The sequence below is a fragment of the Psittacula echo genome (assembly GCF_963264785.1).
Source record: "Psittacula echo genome assembly, chromosome: 1".
Classification (NCBI taxonomy): Eukaryota; Metazoa; Chordata; class Aves; order Psittaciformes; family Psittacidae; genus Psittacula; species Psittacula echo.
Window position 1 is genome coordinate 6222675 of NC_137735.1, and position 15147 is coordinate 6237821.

Sequence of the window (15147 nt, forward strand, 5' to 3'; positions counted from 1 at the left end):
CTCCCACAGAAAAGCAACCAACAGGAAAGCCGAGAGATGCCAGTCAGAAGATCTATAACGCACCAGCCCACCAGCATCACAGTTCAAGGAAGCATCACCCATACCCATGCGCGAGTGGTCACTGGAGGCAGCAGCAAGGGCCCTCCCCATTGGAGCACGCCGGGGTTTGCTGGCAGGGCGGAAGACCCTGTGGTTCCAGAAGCAAACCACAAGATGTCAAAGCACAACCCGAGGGCATGGGGCTTTCTCGATGGGTTTCACATCACAGACCACCTGCCTCACGCTAAGCGGCTGCTGCAGAGCAACTGCAGAGAGGGGTTGCAAAGAGAACAACCCAGCAGCACTTGAAGAGCTCAGCTGCGGGGCAGCCACACGTGTGCTCAGGGGTAAACAACACTTGCCATGAAACACCCATGTGGCGGTGAAACAGGGTGTGCTCTGCCATCCACATGAGATGCTTTGGGTGCGCACAAGTGAAGGCAGCAGAATCCCTGCAACCTGAGGCCTGCAGCCAACACATTGGGCTTGTCCATCACTTGTGTGGAGCTGGAGCTGCTCTGAACCCCCAAACGGCTGCAGGGGCTGATCCTATCTCAAACATGAGCATCATCAGTCTGGATCTCTAGGGGAGTCATCGAGGCAAAATCCTTGCGGCACCGTTAAGAACTGATAACGATAAATGAGCCCGAATTCTGGATTAGAACTGGATTCCTTCAGCAATCTTATGTTCTCCTCAATTTGCTGCAGATGCTGAACATCACCCAAGGGAGTCCTGGTGACATCACATCCTTCCCAAAGAGCAGCACAGCCTACCCAAGTCAAGCAAGACAGGTCATCTCTGCTCCACTGCACCAAGGAGAAGATGACCGGGGCTCCTGCGTTGCTCCTGCTGCTTGCACTGGGGCTCTGTAAGTATGGACGCTATGGGGTTGTGCATCACCTTCACCGGGATGGGCAGGTAAATCCCTGCCCCTGAATCCAGGAAATAGGGCTAAATGATTAAAGGGAACATAAAAAACAAACCCAAAAGAGTGGCTTTGAGGTTGGCTCGGTGGAGGTGAAGGCGGCACGTATGGACGGGTGGCTGTAGCATCATTTGTGCTGGGAAGGGAGCCCATTTGGAGAAGTGGTTCTGGAGGGGAGAGGGAATGGGAAACAGGGGGATTTAGCAGTCAGTGTTTTTAAGGAGTCAGTTTGGGTAAGCTGGGAAGGGGTAACATCCCTGAGAAGGCAGCTGAAAGGCTTTAAGGGCAGCACCCACCTTTAAAGCCCGAGTGGCTGATTACTGAGCACCCTCCATGCACAATCCCAGCAAGGACTCCAATAAAACCTTCAATTCATCCAGGCAGCATGGTCCTCCCTTTGCATTTGACCTCATGGAGAAGGAACGAGGTTTGTCCAGAGGGAACATGGCTCTTCCTGAGCGGTTCCCATAAGGATTCCTCTCCCACAGGCTGCCCTAGGATCCATGGCCAGAAGTATACGATGAAGATCCATAGCATCACACAGCCCCGGATGGGAGAGCGGCTGGTGCTGCAGTGTGAGAGCAACAACATGGGCAGTGGCGTATTCTGGGTCCACCAGGACAAGGCTGGGAACCTTCGCTTCATTGTCTTCATCAATTCCTTTTCCCGGACCACCTTTGGGGAGAATAGTATGAGGACCTCCAAATACTTTCAGGCAGGGAAAGACAGCAGGTTCTACTGGTTGGTAGTGAAGTCTTTCACACCACAGGACGAGGGGAACTATTTCTGCCTCATGAACACCAACCAAGCCCTTTACTTCAGCCCTGGCCAGCCCATCTTCCTCCCAGGTCAGCAGCACCTCAACCCAACCTTGCCAAAATGCCCAGCACCTCCTGTCCCTGCCTGTTGTAACCAGTCACCTCTCCCACAAACCCCATTGTCCGTGCTTGCTTGCCCAGTGTAGCCAGAAGCTCCCTGCCTGCCTTCTCATGGCCAAAAGCAAAGGTGATGGGGCAGACACAGCATCACCTCTCCCCATCCCTGCTTCTCCATCCCATTTGTGGCTCTTAAGGGATAAGTCCATCACCACCCCCTTGGCAGAGAGCAAGAAATAAGGAGACTGCAGCTCCTTACTGGGTCTTGGGGGAGTCACAACCCAATGTGGGCTCTATGAGGTCCCCTCAGACCTGAGCCCTGTGGCCAGGGGGGCATGGCCTGGGGTAGGAGAGCACAAGGGCAGCAGGGAGCTATTCACCGTGTTCTACATCCATTTTCACTTACAGTCACCTCCACAGTGGCACCCAAAACCCTACCATCAACGAGCACCCCAGCACCCAACATCACCGAAAGGGACCCCTGCCCGAAGACCTGGGATTCAGGTAACTCTGCTGCATGAAGGGAGAGGGGAAGAGCTGGGCTCTGGTCCATTGATACCGAGGGGGACCCTGGAGGCATTTTGGGACGTGGGGAGTGTGAAAACCCATGGAGCTTTAGCAGAGTTGGAAGGATTGAACTCCAGCGTTTCATCCTATGTAGGAAACGATGTAAAAGCATGAGTGGGTCTCATGCCTGGGCACACTGGAAAGAGGTGGAGAGAGGTTTGGGGATGGGTTTGGACTCAGTAGGGGACACAAGAACACCTTTGGCTACACGTCCTCCCAGGAATTGCTGTGCCAATTCCCTCTGAAGTCACCAGGACTCCCCAGTTAACCTACAAACAGCACTCACGGGTTTACTTCTGCCTTTTGATGCTGATGTAAATGATCAGCAGTAACTGATGCACTTGTGGAGGTCACTGGGGGGCCAGGGGGAGCCCTCTGCTTCACCACCAGCCTCACTGAACACCAGGCAGGTCCCCTGGCTCCACCAGCACACAGTGGACCTTTCCCTTTCTCTATTCCTGCAGAGACCAGCAAGGAGAAAGGGCTGGATTTGCTATGTGACATCTTCATCTGGGTTCCCATGACAGCCGCCTGCTTCCTGCTCCTGCTCGCCCTGGCAGTCACCGTCATGCTGTGCCAACGTAAGAGTCACCCATAACCCTCTGCAGACATTCCTTCAGCCTGAAACCGCAGCCCTGACCTTCAGGGGAAGAGATCTTCCAACCATCCCCTTTACATAGGCACCAGATAACCAGGAGAGTCAGCCCGAGAGAAGGACCACTGCTAAAATCACTGCATTGTACTCATCAGTAGGCTTAGGCTGGGAAATAATTATCAATTTAGAGCCATAGAATCATAGGGACTGGGGCAACAGGGCAAGGGGTGATGGGTTTAAACTAAAACAGGGGAAGTTCAGGTCAGATATAAGGAAGAAGTTCTTTACTGTGAGGGTGATGAGGCACTGGCACAGGGTGCCCAAAGAAGTGGTAAATGCTCCATCCCTGGCAACGTTCAAGGCCAGATTGGACAGAGCCTTGGGTGACATGGTCTAGTGTGAGGTGTCCCTGCCCGTGGCAGAGGGTTGGAACTGGATATATCTTTAAGGTCCTTTCCAATCCAAACCATTCTGTGATTCTATGATTCTATGATATAGGTTAGAAAAGATCTTTAAGGAAGAAAAATAGATTATAAGTAGAGAAAACGTCACTCTACCAAACTGTATTGGCTCTTCCATCCTTATATTGGTGTATCAGAGGATAAAAGTATCAGAACCTGAAACACTTTGACAGAATAAACATGCTCTGGGCACACAACTTGTGAATTCAAATGCCAGGACTGTTGCTAGCAGCTTGAGCTGTAACCAAATGAGCTACTTAATCCCACGGGTTCAGAGGCTGCTGCAGTTAAAGCCATAACACAGAATCTCTGGGTAGGCAAAAGTCCTGTGCTGAAAGTTCATCTTTCACTAACCTGAGCAAGCAGCGAGTGCAAATGTATTGAAATCAGTTTAGTGCTCACTGAAATCAGTTCAACTTTGAGGTACCCCAGAGGCTGCACTGATTCCATTAAACCAGCCCAGTTCATTTGCCTGGAACACCATGGGTTTGCTGTCAAAGAACCTAAATGGATCCTCACTCTCCCCACAGCCTGGAGCTGATATGAGATGAATTTACCAGCCAAGCCAGTTGAAATATCATAGAATATCATAGAACCCCAGACTGGTTTGGGTTGAAGAGACCTCAAAGCTCATCCAGCTCCAACCCCTGCCATGGGCAGGGACACCTTCCACTAGAGCAGCTTGCTCCAAGCCCCTGTGTTCAACCTGGCCTTGAACACTGCCAGGGATGGGGCAGCCACAGCTTCTCTGGGCACCCTGTGCCAGCGCCTCACCACCCTCACAGGGAAGAGCTTCTGCCTAAGAGCTCATCTCAGTCTCCCCTCTGGCAGGTTAAAGCCATTCCCCTTGGCCTGTCCCTACAGGCCCTTGTCCAAAGCCCCTCTCCAGGTTTCCTGTAGCCCCTTCAGGTATTGGAAGGCTGAAAATTTGTTTTTTAGCATCCTTTACCCCTGCAAACTGCTCAGCATCAGGGCCTGCAGCAATAGCAAGGAATGCAGGAAGAAAACATTGATGAGCCACAGCAAAACATCTCCTTGGGGGAAATGGCTGATGCTGCAGCAGAGTGCCTGGAGCTGGTGCCAATCCCCTCTGCACTCACCAGGGTTCCCCAGTTAAGCTACAAACACCACTCAGTGATTTATTCCTGCCTTTTAATGCTGATGTGAATGCCCAGTGAAAACCCATGAGCTGCAGCTCATTGCTGCAGCCCCAGCCCTCAAGGGCAGATTTCCCCCTTATACTAAAATGAATGTCCAGGCATTGTATTTTGCTGAACGCATCTCAAAGTAACCACCTAAATGCTAAAATGGGAAGAGTTGGCATCATCCCCACTAGGAATTAATTGATGCCAATGGGTTTTCAGCAACATGCCAAAGCTGCTAGAGACAGCAAGGAAATCTAATTCCCTGTCAGTGTTCCCAGGCTGATGCTGCTACTGTGACTCATGTGAAAACCTGAGGGGAATGTGAGCTGCAGCACAGCTTCCTTGCATGGCTTTCCTCCAAAATAAGCTGGGTTTAACCACCTTTATATGTCCTGAAGATAGCAACCTGCTGGGGAACACCAGCCCTACCTCACTGCAGCGTTTCTTTGCTGAGCTGTGATTTGGTGTCTTTGAACTGACACATTTTCTTCTTCATTTTAGAAACCAGGAGACGAAGATGCAGATGTAAAAGGTTAGTAAGTGACGGGGGTGGGTGTTTGAAACTTGGCAGCCTCTCATCCGCAAGGGATAAAGCAGGCAGGTGCCAAAATCCGACCTAAACATTCTTCATCCGATGTACGGCGGATGGGAGGGGGATGTGTAGTGAATCAAAGACAAAAAAGAGAGGTAATTTTCTCCTCTCCCACGTCTGCTCCTTTAATCTTAAGTAATCCAAATCCCTGAGCACTGACTCTGCAATAGACACTAAACAGAAAGACATGAGGGGTTTGTGGCAGCCTTTGTGCATCGCTTGATGCTTGTAACGAACCACACTTGTGTGCTCCCTGTGCACAATGTGCTCCTATGTGCCTCCGACCTGAGCCTGGGGTGATGGTATTTCACTCCTTCCCCTACCCAGAGTGTTCATTCAGAACCATCATTGGAGCCATGGATTAGATTAGATACAAGTTATTGCATCCCACATCCCCCTCTGCACTATTTTGGACCACCATCACCATGGCTTTGTGCCTCTATTTCCCCAACAGGCATTAAGGAACAGCAGCAGAGGGGCTGACAAAGCCTTAGATGACTTTCTTAGATGACAGCAGTGCAGATGTGTATAGCTTTACAGTTAACCCATTCCCTAGGGCAGACAGGAACCCTTTCTTTATGCTCTCCCTCTGCCTCCCCTGAGTCAGCAGGAACACCCTATCAATCAGAATCAGAGCTGCAATTTGCCTGTTTGGATGCAAATAAACCCTTTTGCCCATGAGGAATTCACATTTTGCTCCTGCACATCGACCCCCTGCTCTGCACAAAACCAGGTCTGGTGCCAAGTGCACCCAACCCAGGGCTGGTGGCAAGGGAGTGCTCCAGCACCAACATCCCTGCTCCTGCTCTGGCTGGGTTCACGGCTGGAAAAGCTGGGTTGCAAGAAGGTTTGATTCACATCTCTGAAGCCTTATTCTGTGTAAATCAAGCATCTTTTAAATTGGATACAGTCAGTTGTTATACATTTATGGGATTCATATTAAAAAATACGGGGTTTAGTTGCCCAAATTAGTACGTTCAGAAAGAACCCCCCTCCCCCTGAATTAACAGAAATCGGATCCCTACAATCTTCATTTCTGAAAGGCAGAACACATCAGAAATCACTGCTGGAATAACCTTGGAATGGTTTGGAATAATAATACAATAGCTTGGTATAGAATAATAACAACAGTGTTCAAGGAGAGAGGCACTGAGCAGCAACGCCTTTGCCCCTCGGGTGCAATCTTATATCAGAATACAGCTGCAGCCATAGATCTGTGTTTGCTTTCACCTGGCTGAAGAAGGGACCAGCCTATCCTGTTTATGATGGATATTTATTCCACCCAGCCCTCTTCAGATCCCTGCCTGGCTTTCCAAGGGCTAAATGCTAACAAAGAGCTGTTCTTGCAGCCCCTTTGAGGGCGATGTTTGCATTCTTCACCTACATCAATCCCTGTTACCAGCCCTGTGCAAAGATGCTTTGCTCCTAAGGGCGAAAACCACTCTGCAGAGCTCAGTGTCGCACCGATGGGGCAGTCGGGTTACAAGTGCCTCAGGAAATCATCCCCTCAAGGGCAGCTTTGCTTCAGCAGCACTGAAGTGACACAGTTCTGGTTTAAGCAATTGCAGCAGATTTAAGCTTTTATTTAGAGAGGGAATTCCTGCTGCTCCGAGCAGCTCCCAGTTATTGAAATGAAGCTCTTGGGAAGTTAATAGCGCAATTCACTCAATTAAAGAGCGCCTCAGGGGCCGGCCTGGGATTCCTGCTGGCAGCTGAAGGATTCGCTTTCCCCCCACAAATTAATCTGCAGTGCAAACCGGTGCCAATTCCCCAGCTCATTAAAGCAGCAGCAAACCATCAGTTGCTGGAGCCCAGCGACTCCAAGCATTTTGGGAGCGCACTGGTTGTGTAGAAACCCTCCCCTAAAACTCCTCTGCAGGGAACTGGGTTGCAACAAGCAAAAGTCCTTATGGATTGAGAGCGGCTTCCCTAACTCCAAGAAGAGCCCTGAGCTCTTCTTCATTCACTTCTGAGTGCGGAGAAAGGCTCACTGAGAGGACAGTGCACAAGTCAGAAGGGTACTTAAAAAGCCTTTCTTAATTAGTGTAACAATTAATTATCTTCATTAAATAGGATAAGGAGGACCTAAACTCCTTCTATTGCCTGTATCTAGTTGAAATGTTTGCCAGGCAGGAGGATTTAGCAGCACTTCACAGCCTGCTCTTGGAGGTCCCAGGCTGCAGACCAAGGTTAAGGAGCTCAGCAGCAGCCGTACGTTGAACACCTTCTTGCTCCTTTCACATCAGAGCAAATCAACCCCTTTTCCCCTCTCTAGACCTGCAAAAGGGAAGCCCAACGCAAAACGTGGCACACCAGGACCACATGCATGAGCATCCGCACCATCTCCTGGAGCTGGCACCGCATGAGCCCATCACCTGCATTATCCACAATGCTACTTCTCATGCACTCTGCCTTAAGTTGAAGAGAAGATGGAGCAGAGACACAAGGGCAGCAAGCAGGCACTGCTGTGAACTGCACACTAAAGCACAGCTCCTTCCACAACATGAGGCTGTCAAATTAACTCCCAAAGCCAAACACCATCTCTATTCGCAGCGATGGAGCTCTGTGGCTCAGGCAAAAGGAACAGGTCAATCCTGATGCTGTTGTGCATCAGTGAGAAGCTGACGAGAAGTAAGGATATCTGCTGGACCTCTCTTTCAAGGGGCTGTGATAGTTCTTTCCAAATTGAATTTGCTACAAAATGAGGTAGAAATAAACGCCGTGTATGTCCTGGGAGTTCGCCTGTTTCATCTCACAGAATGATTTAGGTTGGAAAGGACCTTAAGATCATCCAGTTCTGACCCCCTGCCATGGGCAGGGACACCTCAAACTGCACTGAGAAGGCAGTTACGGATTAAAGGACTTCACTTTTGGGGTTTATACAGTCCTGGGGGCTAAGGTTTGCTGCTTCCTCTGCTGCTGTCCTTGCTCTGCTGCGAGCCCCACTGCCATGGACTCCAGCAGCAGTTCTGCCTGAATCCTGGTGGGAAGGAATGGTTGAGTGGTTCACTTCACTTTGGTCAAGGAGGACTTTTAGCATCCTGACCTGGGACACGCTGACTGACTGCAATGAGTTCTGGATTTTACAGCTCTGTATACGATGTAAATATCTTCTCACTACACTTGCAAATCATGAACCGAGACACAAAGCAATAAAACACAGTTTCTAGTCACACTCAGTGATGTTTCTTTCTTTCTTTGCTTCCCAGCCTCAGAAAAGCTAAAATCCTTTGTGAAGGAAGTAAATGCGGGTTTGATGCTGTGATTTATGCACCAGCCTGAGCTTTAGGATGCCAGAGCTCAGCTTCCAGCTTATCACAGCCTAAAACGATCTAAAGTATCTTCCCAGGGACTTGCAAAGGGGCCCCATAACACTCCCCCATCGCAGGGAGCTGCTATGAAGGCAGAGGAGATAAAGGCTCTGGAGGTTCTCAGGTGTTCATGCCAAGGGGCTGATAAAAGCCTGGTGGGAAAGGCAAAGAATGCAAGAAACCCTTTGCTAGTCTCCTCCTCTGCAAAGAGCTGGGAAGGAGAGAAATGCAGAGGAAAACAAAGCTCTTCTAAACTTAGGTTCCTGTAATATCTAATTCAACATCAGGGACCAGGTGTTTTAAACAGCAGCAGGCAAGCACTGAAGGACAACGGTCCTTTCCACCCCTAACTATTCTATGATTCTATGGACCTACATCAGTAGGAAGTAACAGAAAAGCCTTAACACTGCAATGACCGAGTTCACAGGCACTAAGAAACACTGAGATTCATTCAATCTAATAAGGGTGAGCTCGTTCAAGCCCCAGGGGCTCAGCGGGGGAGAAGAGAGGGGCTCACTGCACAGGTGGTGCCAGGCTCTGCCCCATTGCAGTCAGCTCCTCACCAGTGTGCAGCGGCAGTGTGACAGCGTGAAGCAGACCTACTCATCAACCTGCTCCTAAGCAGGCTGGGTGCAACCTTTACCTTCATTTTAATATGCTATAGTTACTTAAATCAGTCCAATCTCATCCTAGCACCCTCTTTAACCATGCAGATGAACAGCTCATACCTTTCCTCTCTCTCCTATAAGCATCAAGTTTATTATTAGCTTGTCCCAAGTCTCCTGACTTACTTTGAGCTAAAAGTTTTCACTTACAAAGCTTTAACTCCTAAAGTGCTTCTGCAGAACGGTTTACAGGAGGCAGGAGCATCACTGCATCATTCTCTTTCCTCACTGTTCTCCATCACTTTACACTGAGCTTTTCACATTACACTACAGCTTTGGTCTACATCCTGTCACGTTCCCGTAACCCAGGCTATCAGGCAATGCTCCTCCTGATCTGGTACTAACCCCCAGACCTAAATCCTCTGCCAAGAGATCACCTCCACACTTCTACAGGGAACTTCCCACCCCACTCCAACTCTTTTAAATGCTTTTGTGGGAAGAAGGTGAAACAATCTCACTGCATCCACCTATTGCTGTTTCCCCACAACAGGACACACATAGTGCATGGGAAGCACTTCCCTCAAAATGCACTTTCTATAGCAAACTGAACTCAATTAGATTAACTGTATAAACACTGAGCAGAAACCTAGCAGAAGTGGTTCTGACCATCACACCACTCCTTGCAGCAACTAACAGCTGCTGGGTCACAGCCAGATGCCTTAAAAGAAACAGAAAAGGAAATCTCTTCGACACTAACGAGCCTTCACTCGTTAATTCATGACTCCAGCAAGCTCTCAGCAGTTTCAGCACTGCACAGAAAGGACTTGCACTGCACTAGTACTGCCCACACAGCACATTCCCTTTTTTGAAGGTGTGTTTTACGTACAAAGGAAGCGCACGTAAGAGACACAGTGCAAATTGTCCCGCCTGCCAACATCTGGACAGTGTCATCACAGCTGTAAGTGACAAGGGCTTTTACTGGGGGTAATCAAGCTATTCAAAATACACGACTGATCACTCAACTCTATTAGCAGCTCTCAGCTTCTTACTTGCTATCAGCCAGGCAGCATCTTCTTTATCTTCATTCAGGTCTTCGGATCTCTTTAAAACACACATCTTGGTGGTCTCTGATTTTGGTTCTTAGCTCTAAGATGGACAGGTCTTGGATCTGAGATAACTAAAGGGATGGCTCACCCAAACTGCATATAAGGTACCAGTAGAAATATTATCCCTCTGTACCATTGTAACAGATATCATGAGCATAAACCTATTAAGGAATTAATTCTAAAATCATATCCAGCTCTCCACCTGCAGACCTGGAAAGATACAAGTACCTGTCCATGGACTGCTGTCTGTCCCAAGATACACAGGGGTAAAAGTTGTTCACTTATCTCTTCTTACATGGGCTTTTCTATGTATGAACCACTGCAATTTAAATGTGCTTTGGAAATACACCAAATAGGCTGGACTGAACTGCTGGGATTTGCCTTCAGCGAAGTTACCTCTGCAGAAGGTCAGAAGGCTGAGGGAACCAGGAGCAACAGCTTGGAGCAGGCACCAGAATAAACACTTGCTCTTCTTTAGTCACTGTCCCGAGCTTCATGTTGAATACCCCAAAACTGAGGAACAATTCATGGGCAGAGGCACCCAGGAGTTTGCTTTAAGCCACCAGCCTGACTTCACCAAGGAACCTCCAGCAGACACAGCACAGCTCTCCAGAGCAAGACTGAGTTTCCTTCACCAGCATTTCCTTCCAAGCAGTCCCACAACTGATTCATCTTCCAGTTCAGTCAGCTGCAGCCAGCGCTGCACCTCAGAGCTAAACCTACAGCTCAGAAAGGTCAATCCTCCATTTACACGCAGAGCTGAGAACAACATTCTTTACAATCAGCTTAGTAAGACCTAGGTTCTTTGCACAAGACATTTACCTTTGCACCCCTATTAATAAACTACCAAAAGAAGGCAAAACCCAAACCACACCTTTTACACTAAAACCTTACTAACCAGATGCAAATACCAATGCAGCATTGAGAAGGGCAGGAGCCAAAAGCACCTCCAGCCCTGCTGCAGAGGCGAATGACTAACACAGCATCAAGCGAGAAGGCACGTAGATGCTTCAAGCACATCAAACAAGTTCAGAGCAAACCTGGCTGGGTTTGTGGCTGAGCAGCAATGTTTGGCCTGCTGCTTGCACTGGTTAACAAGAGGACTGGCTGAGCTGGAGTTCAGAGAAGCAGCTCAAGGGTGCTTGTTTCTCCCATGCAGAAGGTGTTGCTGGACAGGCCCTGCAGATCAGACAGCTTTTTGCTAACAGCATGGGGAGGAGGTTTTAGGTCAAAGTGAGGTGACTTTGCAGAGGCAAAAGCTGGAAGCTGTTACAGGTTAATACAAGACAAGAGCATGAGCTATAGACTGACTTTCAAAGAGAAGTGGAAGGGATTAAGTTTGTTCAGAGGTTGACAGTTACCTGATTCAGAGTTGAAAACACCACTGGAGCAGCTCAAACCTCTCAGAAGCCAATGGACTAAAGGCAAAAACCTTGGAGTTAACACTTAGCGATAGGAAGAGCAGGAGCTGATTTACAGTTTAAGCATAACCTCAACTAACAAAGAACAAAGGGTACAAGGTAGTCACTGAAAGCCCTGTGAAGCTGAGGGAGGCATGAGATCCCCTCACAACACAGAATTTGTCAGCCTCGTCAGACACATGCTTCTTATTCTTCACATGCTGAAGTACTTTGAGTGATAAAGCATTTTGATGAGTCAAGTAAGCTCCAGATAAATAACAGCCAAAATCATCCCAAAAAGAGCCAGTTACTGGAAGGGTTGGTTAAAGTCACTTTGTCCAAGCCTGTATTTCCCTTGACAGATGAGCTGGCACAGTGAATGCAGCTAAGCTCAACCCAGACTCCTCAGACTAATGCTGGGGTGCATGTAGTGCAAGTGCTCAGAAGCCATCCCCTGGCTGCTGTTTCTACAGCACTCAGCACAGAAAAGCAGTGTAAGGTGAGGAAAGCATTATAGAATCACAGTAATCTCTGGCAGAACAGTAACCAGACAGTGAAAACAGCCTTCCTGTAACCAGGTTTCTTCTTCTGATTCATCTGAAATCAAATCTATGTGACAGGGTCAGCATGACCTATCCACCACTGGATCCCCATCCTGAGCTGAGCAAATCAAATACATGTGATTTTTGTCACGGGAGAGCTATCACATCTGATTGTGCTCCACGTTATTGAAAACCTCCTGAGTAATTTAGAAACCTTGGAAAATACTGGAATTTACTTTCTGTTCTGAAGTGGGGGAGAAATGTCAGACAAAATAGCTGTTTGTGTTTATTTAGTTCCTCCTCCAACATGAAAATGCCTCGTGGATGATGCTTAAGACTTGAATTGAGATACTCTTTGCATCCTCCCATCCCTTTTGTTTCTTTAGCCAAAGTAAAGGAAACCCCACAGCGATAAGGAGGAAACCAAGAACAGTGTCACCAAGTCTGAAAATAAGCCTGAGGCAGATGAATGACGCTGGAGAAGAGGGGATATCCATTTCAAAGGCTGAGTTCAGGTAAGCTCTGCTCACTCCAGTCCAGGTCACAGCACACACCAGTTTCAGCGCTGAGTGTCTGTTCCAGTCTGTGCTGGAACTTGTGCATTCAGTTACATTCAAATTAACCCTCTAGAATGTGACAAATTCTTTGTTCTAAAGTGGAATAGGAACAATAGGAATAGGAACAGGAACTGGACAACACTACCAGGGCTTTTGCATGTGAATACACAGATACAGCAGTCTTGTAACAACTGCTACAAGTCAGTATGATCTGAAAACACCAGTTGCTGCAAATAGGCCCAGCAGGACTCAGTAAGAGCTTATGGTAGGCTGTAAACAACTTCAGTTTCCACATTTCCCTATAGGACTGTGAATTCAATGCACACATGAAGTCATAAGGAATATTAAGTCACTCTTCCCTCATACGTATGCTTTCTGTAAATCACTCTTCCTTTATATATGTTAGGGCTTGAATTAAATTCAGAATAGTAACACTACAGCTTTACTCAGTACAGACCGTTGCTGCTCCTCTCTCATTTTTCATTCTTCCTTTCCCTACACTGCAGTGTCCATTTCACAAAAGGAAAAGTACAAGAATTTGGACAGATTAAGGAGCGTGGTTTTTTTCTCCTTCAGAGACAAATCAACCTCTGCAGTGATAAGCACCGAAAGGAACACAGTATCCTGCAGGAGGCAAACAAACCTTGCAAGGACAATCTAACCCAAACTTACTGGGTGAAGCCTGGCGAGATGGCTCTGAGGAGTCACAAACAGCTTCAACCTTATCGAGCAGCAGCCATCCTGTAAAATGTTAAGAAGAAAAGCAACAGGATGGAGGCAGGTGTGAGCTGGCAGGGATGAGAAGCTCTAACTCTTTACTTGTAACACAGAGCTTACACCACAGCTTCTGCACACATTAATTAAGTTGATTTAAGAGAGGCAACAATCAATAGTGTTTCAGTAGAGAAATGCTACTTTCTCGGAGAGAAGACTGGCTCCTCAGCCATGACTACCTGAACCATGCAGTGCTGAAATCACTGCAGGAAAAGGCTTCACCTGATTCAAAAGAACTTCACAGAGCAGCCGCTCACAGAGAAATGGGAGGTGAGGGTATGAGCTCTGTGGTAGATGACAGGCATAGTACTACAGAAGTCAGCAACACCCTTTGAGATCAAAAAGGTCAGGTACTCCTTTCACTTCCTACTATCTGTTTGTAGTGTTTGATTATGTTTGATAACTTGAAACCCCACAAGAACATACAACAGATTTCCTTCCCGAGAGATTCAACAAAATTAAAACTCAGTGTATTAACAGACACAGAACTAACACTACTGAGGTGCTGTGCTGCTACAGGAACCCTGATCATAAACATCCATTACTTCTGGAATATCCATAAGCTAAATTAAACCTTTTATATGAGCATGGTGAAAAGATTCCTGGCTTAAGGCCCACCTGCATTAATACTGGTGCACTTGTTGCTGCAGAGCTGCTGTTCTGACATGCTTTACAGTTGCAAGCCTAATGCAGTATGCAGAAGCGACACAGTGATCTGGATACAGGTATAAATGTCCACAGTCTCTTATTATACAGCAGCCTCTTGAAAAGGCACTAAGGGACTACTTAAAGGCTTTACAATCTGGTCCAAAAGTGTAATAGAGCCAGTCCTCAGATACCACTGTAGTTTTTAAAAGCAAATTATTTTTTACTATGGATATTCCCAAACCCTGTTAGAGAAAATGTATGTGTATCAGGTGCTTACTGTAGTTTCAGTACACAAACCTCAGAGTACTATTCACTTTTCTCCCTGAAAACTTTCTCTAGTTACCAGAATCGTATCAGGCAGTGGTAGGACACAAGCTGCACCACCTCAAAGGGCAAACTGGATAGCCGTAACAACGAAAACACGGATGTGTTTCAGGAACACCCAGCCCCATATTCCACCGCCGTAAGCACATAAGCGCTCTACACCAAACCGCTAGCATCCTCTGTCGGTGGAGCTTCGAAACTGCAAGCAATTATTTAAGTAAGAGCTAGCAAAAGAGATGCAATTACGTGAAAACAGCTGAGGGTTTGAGTTAGATACGGCTCTGCAACATGCACTGTTCAAAAACGAAAACAGGACCAATCTGTATTAAGAACATTCTATTATGTAGAGGTTGAATTTGTACCCTATTGGCATTTAATAACCGTGCCATTCTTGTACTCTCAGCAATGACACTATCATCACAATCCACCGATGCCAAAATACCAGCAGCGTTAACGGAACAAGAGATGCAGCACTTACAGATGGTGTAAGCACTTACAGATGCAGAGGGTGATTTGGGACAAGGGGGAGAGTGTATTATAAGGGTTTTTTAGATACTTCATACGGCATTTCATAAAACTCCAAAGCATTAAGGAATTTGACTCAAAAGGTTAAGAGTTATTTCAGCACAACTAGGAAACCTACATGGAAAATAATCTCCTCACCCGTTTATTGTTGCTTT

At 47.5% G+C, this 15147-nt stretch overlaps 2 protein-coding genes across 2 annotated transcripts in view; one reads left to right on the plus strand and one right to left on the minus strand.

The window, feature by feature from the left end:
* Window positions 1–15147, minus strand: part of RMND5A (required for meiotic nuclear division 5 homolog A) — a 50772-nt gene that overhangs the window by 8815 nt on the left and 26810 nt on the right. The window lies entirely within an intron of this gene.
* Window positions 634–14956, plus strand: CD8A (CD8 subunit alpha; the record flags this gene model as incomplete). The annotated part of the gene is made up of 4 exons (XM_080638295.1): window positions 634–1908; window positions 2757–2988; window positions 5110–5133; window positions 14871–14956. The coding sequence occupies exons 1-4, from the start codon at window positions 1351–1353 to the stop codon at window positions 14954–14956; spliced, it is 900 nt and encodes a 299-aa protein (XP_080494421.1). The 5' UTR covers window positions 634–1350.